Source organism: Chiloscyllium plagiosum, unplaced genomic scaffold (genome assembly GCF_037043375.1).
Source record: "Chiloscyllium plagiosum isolate Xiang-an unplaced genomic scaffold, Cpla_swu_hap1 HiC_scaffold_28, whole genome shotgun sequence".
NCBI classification, from domain to species: domain Eukaryota; kingdom Metazoa; phylum Chordata; class Chondrichthyes; order Orectolobiformes; family Hemiscylliidae; genus Chiloscyllium; species Chiloscyllium plagiosum.
The window spans coordinates 53,004,078-53,018,901 of NW_028270166.1; the positions used below are offsets into that span (position 1 = coordinate 53,004,078).

General features: G+C 47.4%; 1 protein-coding gene across 1 annotated transcript in view; it reads right to left on the reverse strand.

Annotated features, from left to right (window-relative positions):
- Positions 1-918: 918 nt before the first annotated feature.
- LOC148142759 (uncharacterized) overlaps positions 919-14,824 on the reverse strand; it is a 107,065-nt gene continuing 93,159 nt past the window's right edge. Inside the window, exons 5-6 of the mRNA XM_087976211.1 lie at positions 2,290-2,381; positions 919-981 (exon numbers count right to left, since the gene is read on the reverse strand). Coding sequence (XP_087832337.1) covers positions 919-981; positions 2,290-2,381 — 155 coding nt within the window. The remainder of the gene's footprint in view (positions 982-2,289; positions 2,382-14,824) is intronic.

Consider the following 14,824-nt stretch of genomic DNA (forward strand, 5'->3'; position numbering starts at 1 on the left):
CACTCTGTGCCAGTGAGAGGTAATTGGCTGAATGACCAATCGGTTTTGCTGTAATTAGTCTCTGATATGTACTAAAAGCATTTGGAGTCTGAGGAGACAAACCTGTTCAGTGAAGGCCATAGATTGTGGCATCATCAATAATCTATTCCTGTTGTTTCATGAAGTGCAGTTGCCTGCAAAATGCCTTTTCAAGTAAAATCGAATTCCTGAGATTCCCATATTTAGATGGATTTTAGCAAAACATTTTTTCCTTGGAACTTAAAGAAGATACAGCCTCCGATGTAACACAAGTGTCACTGGCACATCAGCTCAAGTCACGGACCATATTGGCTGGAAATGTGTTGCTGGAAAAGCGCAGCAGGTCAGGCAGCATCCAGGGAACAGGAGAATCGACGTTTCGGGCATAAGCCCTTCTTCAGGACCATATTGGGCAAATATAACAAGTTCAACCTCTTGGTTCATCAAAGAAACCAAGAAATTGGGTACAATGGAAACCTGAAATTCAAACAGGAAGTGGGAGAGACATGCAGCAGATGAGGTTACATCTGAATAGAGAAATAGAGTTAACATATCGACTTTAATATGAAGCTATTGTGAAAAAGTTATATTGGAGTCAAGACGTTAACTCAGTTTTTGACTATTCAGATGTTGCCAGACCGACTGAGTTTCTCTTCTTTCTGATCTATGACAAATTGTCTGCTGTGAATGGGAACAGCAAAGCTACTGTGTCAGAGCACTGTCAAGTATTTGGTGATGGACAGTAAATGAGAAATTACTCAGAGTCCATATTAAACGTCCCGATATCGATGATGTGTTGTTTTTTTATAACTTGTCATGAAAATGATGAACTCAGTGGCGTTGGCATCACACGATCAATCCTCTGACTGTTTGAAAACAAATGAGATTGTTACCTCAGTGTCATGTCGTGCTCCTGATGTCACTGGGGTCACACTCATACAGCAAGGTCTTCCGTTTCTGAGACTTCAGAACAAACCACGAAAACATAAAATATCTTGGTATTTTAACATATTTGTTTATGGGTTTTGGAAGGCACCAGCAAGTGGTGAGTTTATTTGTTATTCTCCACAGCTCTGGACAAGGTAACAGAGAGCTGCTGCCTTGAACCTCTTCTATCCAAGTGGCACAGTCGAATGCACAGAGCTGTTTGTAAGGGGATTCCAAGAATTCTAAAAAATGATCGTGAAGGAAAAGTAAATTAGATATAAGCAAGCCTGAAACGTACCTGAGGGAGCATAACTTGTCATGTCGGAATGCGAATGCATAGGATGCATAGAAAGATCCCATGGCCTGGACACTACAATGTCTGGTAAACACCATGAGATCATGGGAACCTGGGGATGTGCATAGGAATGCCCATTATTGATTTATTTCCCACGGATTTGGGTCTGCTTCATTAATGTCCATTAGGGAAGGAAACTGCCATCCTTACATGGTCTGACCTCCATGTGACCCACAGCAATATTGTTGCCTCTTAACTGCACTTTGGGCAATTAGGGATGGACACAAAATGCTGCCTCGCCAGTGACGCCCTCATCCTGTGAATGAATAAAACAGAATATGGTCACTGTAATAATTGTTCAATGCCAACGTTATTCCAGCTGTTTCCCACTATAACTTTAACAACACCGATACCATGGATACAGCTTTTCATTCATTATAATGCATTCTTCCAGCTATAAGAGTTTTATTTCTCAAAGAAGAATAAACTTCTTCTTTCCATACACTCACTGAACTTGTTGACTGTCTCCATGATCTTGTGACTCAAAGAACATGGAACATAGAATGTTAGAGTGTGGTACAGGCCCTTCGGCCCTCGATGCTGTGCGGATCCGGGAAAAAAATCTGATGCCCATCTCACCTACACCATTCCATTATTATCAGTGCCTGTCTAATGCCCATTTAAATGCCTTTGAGTCTACTCGTGTTGCAGGCAGGCCGTTCCACACCCCTACTACTCTCTGAGTAAAGAAACTACCCTGATATCTGTCCTAAATTTTTCAACCCCTCAATTTAAAGCTATATCCCCTCTTGTTAGCCTTCACCATCCAAGGAAAAAGGCTCTCACTGTCCAACCTATCTAACCCCCGATTATCTAATAAATCTCAATTCAGTCACCTCTGAATCTTCTTCTCTCCAATAAAAACAGCCTCAGTTCCCTCAGCGTTTCCTCGTAAGACATTCCTTCCATACTAGGCAACAGCCTAGTAAATCCATTCTGAATACTTTCCAAAGCTTCCACATCCTTGTATGCAATACTCCAGGTCTTACCAGTGTCTTGTCTTGCTGAAGCATGACTTCTTGGTTCTGAAACTGTACTGTACCTTTAAGGGAGCTGAAACTTCTGGCTGTCACAGTGTGAGCTGAAACATTTAAAAATGTAACATTTGGTTGTGTAACAAATAGCTGGAGCTGCGTTGCCATTGTACACAACAGATTCAAATTTGACCAATCAGTTTAAATTATGTCCGAGATACCAAAATCCAATTGAATTTGTATTTTACCGTTATGAATGACATAAAACCAACTGATGTTTTTGAGTATATAAAATTGTTTTTTTTTCTTTGGTCTGAGATCAGCAGCTCCTCTCAGAATCAAATGCAGCACCAAGTTGTGAACAAACTGGCTGAATCACAATGAGTTACAGGAGAGAGGGATCGAGGAGGTAGCTCAGGAATGAAAATTGGAGCAGGGACTGGAAACAGCGGCTTCATTCTTCTTGGTGTGTAACTGGAGTTCGGTCGCTTCTCGGCCTTTTGGATCGGAATATGTGTAGTTTCTGAGGACCAGAGGAAGAGATTCTGCTCGAGTGCTGTCGGTTAGCGCAGCGGACGTGTGCTGGCGGGGGAGAAACCACGGGGATTGTGCTGCGAGACGTCGGAGCTGCTGGAGACCTTCGCTGGATCATGATTGGACGTTGGAGGATCGTTTGGTTGTGCTGACCTGCTCTTGGTGGATCTTTATGCTGGCTTCGGCCTAACGCCAATTCAGGTACCAGCCAACCTCAGAGCTATGGCCTCAGCAGCCACTCGCAGCCCTGGCCAGGGCATTAGCAACACAATCAGGGTGACTGTGAAGAAGGTGGAGGATCACACACCGGTCGATCGGATGGTGTTTGTGAAGAAGATTTTTCTGGAGTGCTGCGGGTTCAAAGCAGCGTTCGTGTACCACCTGAAGGTGCTGGGTATTTGGTTCGGGGGGGCTGGGGCGTGCGCCAAGTCTTGGGAGGAGCGTATCAGTAAAGTGAGGCAGAAACTGGGCAGATGGACGCTACGGTCGCTCTCCATCGTGGGAAAAAACCTGGTCATTAGGTGTGAGGCACTGTCATTGCTGTTATACGTGGCACAGATCTGGCCTATTCCCAGAACCTGTGCCGCTGCAGTCACCCGGGCCATCTTCCAGTTTATATGGAGGTCAAAGATGGACTGGGTCTGAAGGGACTTGCTGTACAAAGATCTGGGCAATGGGGGAAAAAATACACCCAATGCCACCCTCACCCTGATGGCCACCTTTGTGTGTGGCTGCATCTAGCTGTGCGTGGATCCCCGGTACGCAAACACCAAGTGTCACTACGTACTGAGGTTCTACCTGTCCCCGGTGTTGCGAAGGATGGGCCTGGCCTCGCTGCCGCGGAACGCTCCGAGTAGTTGGACCGTTCCGTATCACCTGTCCTTCGTGGAGAAGTTTATGAAGAAAAACACCTTTGACCACAAGTCCATCAGGAAGTGGTCAGCACGTAGTGAGTGTCCTTGAGACCCTTCGGGAAAAGGAGAGGGCGGATCCTATCGAGCGGTTCCCTGAGCAGACTGTCTCATCGCCAGAACTTTCCAACAAGCACCAAGACATGGCTTGGCTGGTGGTGAGAAGGGCTCTGCCTGTGAGATCCTTTATGCACGCCCCGCGGGACTCCGTGCTCTACGGCCTGTTCCCCGGGACGCACACCAAGACGAACATCAACTGTTCCTTGAGGATCATCAACTCGGTGAAGGACGCTCTCTGGGTGGTCCGAAACCTGCTGAAGGAGTTGACCCTGACTGAGTGCTGCAGACTGGCACATTCCAAGGTCCAGGACTACATGTTGAGGGATGCGCTGAAGCTTGGGGCAGCTGCCGCCAAGGCGCGGTGGGGAAGGACCACTGTTTAAAGTCTGCCTGCCTAACGAAGAACAGGGGGCCCATGCAGTCATTTGGGCTCTGCTGACACCTCAGCTAATTATATGGGCATATGATTGGAAAATGTACAGGCCTGTATAAAAGTGATGAATTCTGATCTCTGTATGTACATGTTTACATAAGTATGGCATGACCAACTGTACAGACCATCAAATTATTTTATGAATAAAGTATATTTTTGAAATAAATAAAAAAGCGGACGTGTACTGTCTGCAGGATTTCCCTGCGGCAGGCTATTTCAATGTGACCTTCAGGAGCGTGAAGAATTGCGAGCAGCTCCTGAAGTTCATCAAGGAGAAGGAAGGGGAACCTCTGTTCTCCATCTTGTCGGTGGTCCCATTGTGTGTGCTTCCTGCGCAGAGGAGTCGGGTCGTAACAATCCAGATGTACAACCCTCACGTCCCAGCAGCAGATGTCCTGACCTTCTTGAGGAGATACGTCCAGGTCGAGGGAGAGAGTACCGATGTGATCGATCCTTTCGGGATCTGGACCAGCAAACGACAGGTCAGGGTAACCCTGAGGGTCGATGCCAGTGGGAACATCCTCCACCCACCCTCCAGCTTTGCCATCGGAGGAAGCAGAGGTTACCTGACATACGCAGGGCAGCCAAAAGTGTGCCGAACCTGCGGGAGGTCAGGCCACATGGCGGCGGATTGCAAGGTGACCGTCTGCTGAAACTGCAAGCAGGAAGGCCACCCGACCAAGGACTGTAAGGAGGCCAAGAACTGTAATCTGTGCGGAGAGGCGGGCCACATGTACAAGGCCTGCCCAAGACGAGGGGCCGCCACCGACGCACAGATGGCCGGAGGTGGCAACACGAGCCGTGGACCGCCTAAGACCAGCAAGGTACCAAAAAACAGCACGGGAACGGTGTCTGGAGGCACCCAGAAGGAAGGGCAGGCTGTAGCGGAGCAGACGGCAGACAGCGGAGAGGTGCAGCAGCCGATCCAAGCTCCTTCAGGACAGACGGAGGAAATGGAAGAGAAGGGATCAAAGGAGGCAGAGGATTGGATTACTGTGAAAAGCAGGAAGAGGAAACCCCCCAAAGACACCCAGCGAGGGGGGAAGCGACACCTACGCGACAAGGATACAGGCAGCTCTTCCGACGGTGAGGACGGGCGCAAGGAGAGTCGTCACCAGAGGAAGAGACAGAGCGCCGTGGGGAAAAAGGAGGGCAGCACCGCCCAAGCAGGAAAAGACGATCCCTCTGAGGGGATGTAAAGGCCTCCCCCCAACCCAGTGAGAACCAAGAGGTACCCACCTCCCCACAGCTCCAGGTAACTGGGAGCAGCGGTCCTGTGACAGCTCTGTTGTCAGATGGAGAATTGAACTATGCGGACCCTGGGCCCGACCCGAAGACACCAGAGTGGGGAAATGGCTCCATCGTGGAGCCAGACAGCTCCCTCAGCCCTGGGAGGGTCCAGCAGTTTGCCGTCACCACGGGAGTGTACACAGCTACCCCAGAGGGGCAAGACCAGCAGCAAATGGACAGTGTTAACCTTGTAAACTGTTAAAATGGTGTTAAAAATTGCCAGCATCAATGTGCGTAGCATCAAATCGGCTACGCGATGTGTTTCTACGATGGCCTTCCTAGCCAATGTTAAAGCCAACGTCCTGTTTCTGCAGGAGTGTGGGATACCGCGCCTCAGCAGCTACAGGAGATGGTCGAGCTTGTGGGCCCATGGGCCGTCAGTTTGGTCGGGGGGCAAAGATAGCCGCGCCTCCGACCTGGGTATCCTGTTGCGAGGAGGCAACTTCACCATCTCCGAGGTTAAGGAGGTGGTGGGTGGGCGCCTCCTCGTCGCTGACGTCATGTACAGGAATGCTCCCCTGAGACTGATTAATGTGTACTCCCCAGTGGGTAAGTGGACGGTTGGCCGTCCAGCAGCAGCTTCCACTGTTGCTGGCTACATCCAGGCCGGTCATTCTGGCCGAAGACTTCAACTGTATCATTGATGCAGATGGACGATCCGGCGGGGGGGGACAGTAAACTGGACATCACGTCCAGAGCCCTGATGGACACGGTAAAAGATGCCAAGCTGCACGACGTCTTCAGCGCCCCTGCAGACGGAGCGCAGCGTAGATACACCTGGTCACGGGCAGACGGGTCTATCCGCTCAAGGATAGATTACCTGTTTGTGTCCCAAACGCTCTCGGTCAGATCCATCGACGTCAAGCCGGTGTTCTTCTCTGACCACTGCCTCCTGCTGGCCGACTGTCACCGACAGGACGAGCAGCGGGCTGGTAAGGGAACGTGGAAGCTGAACACAAAGCTGTTGACCCCGGGAAACATTGAGGAGCTCAAGAGGGACTACTCAGGTTGGAGAACCGTGAAGCCCCTCTTTGAGTCCCCAGCGGACTGGCGGGAAACAGTAAAAGGGAACATCAAGAGGTTCTTCATCCTCAAAGGTGTTCAGGAGGCGAGAGAGAGGCGGGGAAAACTGTCCCAGCTCCAGGAAAGTATGCAGAACCTGCTCCTGCTGCAGCCGATGGGGGTGGATGTCACGGAGGACCTCAAGGAGGTGAAGGGCCAGCAAGCCTCGCTCTTTGCTTCGGAGGCCTCCAAGATAATCTTCTGGTCCAGGGTCCCTCGGTGGAGCAGGACGAGATGTGCTCACGTTTCTTCTTCCAGAAGGTGCACAAAGAGAGCACCGTGCTCAGCAGCCTGAAGGAAGAAGATGGCTCGATAACGTCATCTCAGGCTGACGTCATGAGGATCAGTAAATCCTTCTATGCCAGTCTGTATGACGCGAAGCTGACTGACAGCACGGCCTCCCAGTCGTTCCTGTCCTCTATCACGGAGGTCTTAGACGACAGAACACGGGAGAGGCTGGACCAGCCGCTATCTCTGGACTAATGCCCTCGAGTCCTTCGAAAAGAATAAAACTCCCGGAAGTGACGGCTTACCGGTCGAGCTCTATTCCGCTCTGTGGGACTTGATTGGCCAGGACCTGCTGGAGGTGTATGTCAGTATGCTTCGGGCAGGTACCATGAGTGAATCCATGAGGAAAGGCATCATCACCCTCATCTACAAGCGGAAGGGGGAGAGGGAGGAACTCAAACATTGGAGACCAATCTCACTGTTGAATGCGGATTACAAAATTCTGTCAAAGGTAACCGCCAACCGGGTCAGGTCTGCTGTAGGGTCGGTGATTCACCCTGACCAAACCTGTGCTGTGCCGGGCAGGAGGATCGCTGAGAGTCTCGCAATCCTCAGGGATATGATCGCCTACATGCAGGACAGAGGGTTGGACGCCTGCCTGATCAGCCTGGACCAGGAGAAAGCCTTTGACAGGATATCACATACGTATATGAGAGATGTTCTCTCCAAAATGGGCTTTGGGGAGGGAATCTGCAATTGGATCAGACTGCTCTACACCAACATTGTCAGTGCAGTCTCAATCAATGGGTGGGAATCAGATAACTTCCCAATCAGATCTGGAGTCAGGCAGGGCTGCCCTCTCTCTCCTGCCTTGTTTGTGTGCTGCATAGAGCCATTTGCCGAGTCCATCAGGAAGGATGCGAGCCTGAGAGCGGTGACTATTCCTGGCAGCGGGGGCCTGCAGATTAAGGCCTCCCTGTACATGGATGACGTCGCCGTTTTCTGCTCGGATCCGCTGTCCGTGCGCAGACTCATGTCCATATGTGACCAGTTCGAACAGGCCTCGGGGGCCAAGGTAAACCAAGGCAAGAGCGAGGCCATGCCCTTTGGGAACTGGGCTGACAATCCTCGATCCCCTTCACCGTCAGGACCGATCACCTGAAGGTGCTGGGTATTTGGTTCGGGGGGGCTGGGGTGTGCGCCAAGTCTTGGGAGGAGCGTATCAGTAAAGTGAGGCAGAAACTGAGCAGATGGACGCTACGGTCGCTCTCCATCGCGGGAAAAAACCTGGTCATCAGGTGTGAGGCACTGTCATTTCTGTTATACGTGGCACAGGTCTGGCCTATTCACAGAACCTGTGCCGCTGCAGTCACCTGGGCAATCTTCCAGTTCATATGGAGGTCAAAGATGGACCGGGTCCGAAGGGACTCGCTGTACAAAGATCTGGGCTGACTAGTATGTCGTGTTGCCATAGTCTAACCAGACCACAGCCACTGCTTCCTCATTCAAGAGAGAAGCAACTGGTGATGATTTAATCTGAGGGTCAGCAGACCTCAGACAAGGACAGAGGTTGTGAAGGAAAGCCCTTCATGGGAACCTGAAACAGGCAATGGGTATTAAACCCACTGTTGACATCACACTGCTCTGCAAACCATTGACCCAGACAACTGGGCTCAACCAAATCCCTCCCAGTAGTAGAAGCATTGAGAATAAGAGGGTCGATTTCAAAGACATTGCAAGAGAAGGAACTGGATGTGAGAAAGAAACTTCACTCAGTGAGTAATTAGATCTGAAAGACATTGCATGAAACAGGGGTTTCGGCAGGTTCAATCAAAGGCAGTAGATGATTATTTGATGATAAACAATGTAAGAAAATGGCACATGGCCGGAAAGATCATTTAGAGAACCGCATGGACACAATGGGCTGACTGGCCTGTTCTGTGCTTTTCGAACATAGAATGTAGAAACATACAGCACAGAATAGGCCCTTTGGCCCATGATGTTGTGCCGAGTGTAATCCTAATGTAAAACAAAATAACTTAACCTACACACCCCACAACTCACTGCTATCCATGTGCATGTCCAGCAGTGGCTTAAATGTCCCTAATGACTTTGCTTTCACCACCACCACTGGCAACGCGGTCCATGCATTCACAAATCTCTGCATAAAGAACCTTCCTCTGATGTCCCCTCTATACAATTCTCCTAATATCTTAAAACTATGACCCCTTGTACCAGTCAATCCTGCCCTGGGGAAAAGTCTCTGGCTATTTATTCTATCTATTCCTCTCATTATTTTGTACACCTCGATCAGGTCTCCTCTCTTCCTCCTTCTCTCCAGAGAGAAAAGTCCGAGCTTATTCAACCTTTCTTCATAAGGCAAGCCCTCAAATCCAGGCAGCATCCTGGTAAATTTGGACCAAATGCAAAATGGTGTCTCCCCTTGTCAGCCTGTCTGCATACTGAGTAAGGAAACTCTCCTGAACTCACCAGACAAAACCGGCCCCATCCAAACCACCTGCACTTAGGAGATTCCAGTCGATATTGGGAAAGTTGAAATCACCCACAACAACAACCCTGCTACATATGCATTTTTTCGAAATCTGCCAGCTTATGAGTTCTTCAATCTTTCTACTGCTATTAGGGGGTCTGTAGAAAACCCCCAATGAGGTGACTGTTCCCTTGCTGCACCTGACTTCCACCCATACTAACTCAGTAGACAGACTCTCCTCAACAAACTTCATTTCTGTAGCCGTGATGAACTCTCTGATTAGCAATGCTACACCCCCTCATGTTTTTCCACCCACCCTTTTTAAACGTTTTAAACCCTGGAAAATCAAGGAACCATTCCTCTCCCTGTGAAACCCACGTCTCTGTTATGGCCACAGTACAGTAGCTCCAAGTACTGATCCATGCTCTAAGTTTGTCATTCTTATTTCTGATACTCCTTGCATTAAAGCAGACACACTTTAACCAATCCCTTTGTTTCATTGTGTGAGAAACCTTCCCGATAGATTCACTACATTCTGTGCCCCATCTACTAGTGCCCCCCTCTCAGATATGTAGCTCTGATTCCCACCCCTTACCAGACTAGTTTAAACCCTCCCAAACCACACGACCAAATCTCCCACCCAGGAAATTTGTGCCTCTCCATTTCAGGTGCAACGTGTCCTTCATGTACAGGTCCCACCTTCCCCAGAAGATCTCCCAATGGTCTAGGTATCTGAAGCCCTCCCTTGTGCACCAGCCTCGCTGCCACGTGTTAAGCTGCATTCACTGACTGTTCCTCCTGTCACTATCTCGTAGCACTGGTAACAAACCCGAGATCCCGTCCTGCTTTTCAGCTTCCAACCTAGCTCTCTGTGGTCACTTTTCAGATATCACCCACTTAAAAACTTCCCGGCAGCCCTCGTTTCTCTTTCCCCTTTCTCCTCACCACTCAGTAAAAAAAACAAATTTTTTTAACACACCTTCCTAGCCGTCCTCTGCTCCTCCTCTGCAACTCTCAACAAATGGAGGCCCCGAAACCTGAGGTAAGTACTCATTTTACTCACTCTCCCAGCAGTCCTCCACTCCTCCTTCACATCTCTCAACAAAGACTCTGGAAATGGATAAGCAATGGGCAACACATTTGCAGATGGAATACAATGTTGGGAAATGTGAACCTGTGATTATTTCAGAAAGAATAAAAGACTGAATATTACATAAATTGAGGGTTATCATAAGAGTTAGTGTTACAGTGTGTATTGGAGAGTTCAGTCTGACCCATTCTGACATCACTCCATCACCCTAATGGTCAATGGCCCCATTGCTCTCAGTACACAGGGGATATTTCGATGTGTTTGGATGGTGATAGGGAGTTGTATGGAGGACAGAGCTTTGAACAATTTACAAAGCTGTGGCCTTTATCCAAGAGGCCATCCTTTCTTTCCACTTGAAGATCCGAAAATGATGGGAATGGCTGACTGCTTTTGAATGAAGAGGCTGCTACTCGGGGTATACATCAATATGATGTACTGGTCACACAACAGCATTAATGGGGCAAAATAATTTGTTATATCAAGACGGAGTTAACAACATCTTCATAATCTGGTCCATCTTATAATTGGTTGTGAGCGCTGAAAGGGAAATTGCATCAAATCAGCAGAACAAAAACAGGCCATACTGGTATTTACACTTCTCCTACCTTGCTTCAAACTCTTAATATGCTCCCTGTGCCCTTTTAAACATCTAAAGTTCCCTCAAATACTGTCCATTGACGCTAATTTTCCCAACAATCCCTGGTGGCAGCAGGTTCTGCACACTGCCTATTCGGAGCAAAAAAGCTTCTCCTGCAATTTTTTCCATGCACATATCACCCTCTGAGTGAAAAATTTGCCTCTTAGATCTCTTTTATATCTTTCTCTCACCCTAAACCCTCTAGTTCTGGACTCCCCCACCCCAGGGAAAAGACTTTGCCTATTTACCCTATCCATGCCCCTCATAATTTTGTAAACCCCTATAAGGTCACCCCTCAGCCTCCTCCATTCCAGGGAAAACAGCCCTAGCCTGTTCAGTCTCTCCCTAAAGCTCAAATCCTCCAACCCTGGTAACATCCTTGTAAATCTTTTCTGAACCCTTTCAAGTTTCACAACATCTTTCCAACAGGAAGGAGACCAGAATTACACTCAATATTCCAACAGTGGCCTAAGCAATGACCTCCCAACTTCTGTACCTAATACTCTGATTAATAAAGGAAAGCATACCAATTGCCTTCTTCACTATCCTATCCTATCAGCTTTCAAGGAGCTATGAACCAGCACTCCAAGATCTCTATGTTCAGCAACACTCCCTAGGACCTTACCATTAAGTGTATAAGTCATGCTAAGATTTGCTTTCCCAAAATGCAGCACCACACATTTATCTCGATTAAACTCCATCTGCCACTTCTCAGCCCATGGGCCCATCTGATTAAGATCCTAAGGTGACCTTCTTCACTGTCCACTACACCTCTAGTTTTGGTGTCGTCAGCAAACTTACTAACCAAATCTCTTATGCACACATCCAAATCATTTATATAAATGATGACAAATAGTGGACCCAGCACCGATCCTTGTGGCACTCCACTGGTCACAGGCTTCCAGTCTGAAAAACAACCTTCCACCACCACCCTTTGTCTTCTACCTGTGAGTCAGCTCTGTATCCAAATAGCTAGTTCTCCCTGTATTCTATTGGATCGAACCTTGCTCAACAGTCTCCCATGGGGAACCTTGTCGAACGCCTTACTGAAGTCCATATAGATCACATCTATCACTCTGCCCTCATCAATTCTCTTTGTTTCTTCTTCAAAAAACTCAATCAAGTTTGTGAGACATGATTTCCCACGCACAAAGCCATGTTGACTGTCCCTAATCAGTCCTTACCTTTCCAAATACATGTACATCCCGTCCATCAGGATTCTCTACAACAACTTGCCCACCACCGATGTCAGGCTCGCTGATCTATAGTTCCCTGTCTTGTCCTTACCACCCTTCTTACACGGTGGCCCCACGTTAGCCAACTTCCAGTCTTCTGGCACCTAATTGTGACTATCGATGATCCAAATTTCTCAGCAAGAGGCCCAGCAATCACTTCCCTAGCTTCCCACAGAGTTCCAGGGTACACCTGATCAGGTCCTGGGGATTTGTCCATTTTTATGTGTTTCAAGGCATCCAGCACTTCCTCCTCTGTAATATGAACATTTTTTAAGATATCGCCATCTATTTCCCTACATTCTATACCTTCCCTGTCTTTTTCCACAGTAAATACTGATGCAAAATACACGTTTCATATCTGCCCCATCTCCTGCGGCTCCACACAAAGGCCGCCTTGCTGATCTTTGAACGGCCCTATTCTCTCCCTAGTTACCCTTTTGTCCTTCATGTATTTGTAAAATCCCATTGGATTCTCTTTAAGTCTATTTAGATTAGATTAGATTACTTACAGTGTGGAAACAGGCCCTTCAGCCCAACAAGTCCACACTGCCCTGCCGAAGCGCAACCCACCCAAACCCCTACCCCTACATTTACCCCTTACCTAACACTACGGGCAATTTAGCATGGCCAATTCACCTGACCTGCACATCTTTTGGATAGTGGGAGGAAACCGGAGCATCCGGAGGAAACCCACGCAGACACGGGGAGAATGTGCAAACTCCACACAGTCAGTCGCCTGAGGCGGGAATTGAACCCGGGTCTCTGGCGCTGTGAGGCAGCAGTGCTAACCACTGTGCCATCGTGCCGCCCACTGATTTGCCAAAGCTATCTCATATCCCCTTTTTGCCCTCCTGATTTCTCTCTAAGGTACACTCCTACTGTCTTTATACTCTTCTGAGGATTCACTCGATCCATCCTGTCTATACCTGACATATGCTTCCGTCTTTTTCTGAACTAAGTCAATATTCAATCAACTGCAAAATGATTTATGTGTTCCTTTATTAACAAGTTATTTGATTCACAGCACAAAGCACCAAATTATTTTAATCCACATCATTAAACATACTGATTTTTTAAATTATTGGTTTAAATTTCATCTACAAGCAACTTGCAATGAAAGTGAAATAATTGGTGCTCATCAGCAAATAAGGAATCCAAAATCTTGTAAAACAGACTTACAAAACAATAGTAAGGGAAAACCGAATCCAGCACTCTGAGATATGTTAGGGACGGCACAATTCTCTGACCGAAACACGAGAAAAAGTGAGGTGAATTTGTTTCATCCATATTGAATGTGTTTCCTAAACATACCACTCATGCCTTATTTATCCGCTTTATCACGCAACAAAATCAACTTAAACACACTTTTAGTCAATTCTTAGACACAGTTATACAGAGGAATACAAAAATAGGCCTGTAAAAGTCAAGCAAGTTCAGAGTTTGATTCCTGATCTGTGAAGTGTCAACCAAACTCAGTATTTGCTTTATTCCTGATGAAGGGCTTTTGCCCGAAACGTCGATTTTGCTGAAGCTCCTCGATGCTGCCTGAACTGCTGTGCTCTTCCAGCACCATTGATCCAGAATCTGGTTTCCAGCATCTGCAGTCATTGTTTTGACCCATTTGCATTAGTTGGTCATTGGAGATTGGAAGTTTTCTAAGAATTGCAGAATTTCCCTTGAGGATGACAACAACATATCTCTCCAGATCTCCAAATTTGTGTCTCAGTAAGATTAGGTCTCATTCTTCTAAACTCAAGAATATAGTCCTTCTTAATGTTCCTTCATAGGAATCGTCTCACCCCAAGGATTCATTTAGTGGTCTCATATGGAATGTTGGTTAAGAAGTGAAAATCCTAAGAGATCCACTGCCATTGACAAATTGGATCCAACATTGGCTTCATGGCAGAAAGTAAGGATGATGTTTGAAGGTGGCCTCTGCAACTGGAGTCTTTCACCCAGCGATATATCACAGGTACAGTGTTGGTCCCTTACTGCTGTGCACATTAATGATAAAGACACGAATGTTCCAAGTGTGAACAGTAAGTTCATAGGCAACACAACATTTGAAGATGTACTCAGTCACAAAATGTCTTAGTCTCTCGGATAACACAGATGGTGACAAGGCCTATGCAGAGACAAGTAGAATTCTGTCCTGAAAAGTGAGAGCTGAAGTGGGAGGATTAATAAGTCAGGACAATGCATGCTAAATTAAAATTTTGGGAAGTACAGAGGATCAGATATATTCGCGAACGCAGGAGGACCCGTGGTTAAGGTGGTTAAAGCAGCTATTGTATAGTTGCCTTTATTGGTGAAGGCATTGAATGTAAGAGCAAGGAGGTAATGACGGAATTGAAAATAACACTAGTTAAGCTACAGATGGAATACCGTGTACAGTTCTTGTCACCACACGATAGCAAGTATGTAACTGCACACGAGAGGATGCACATGAGATTCCTGTTTGGTCTGGAAGAATTGCTTGGTCTGGAAGAATTCAGCTATGGAAAGGAACTAAATAAGCTGGGGATGTCTTCAATAGAGCACAGAAGGCTGAGGGGGAATCTGATTAAGGTGTAAAGATT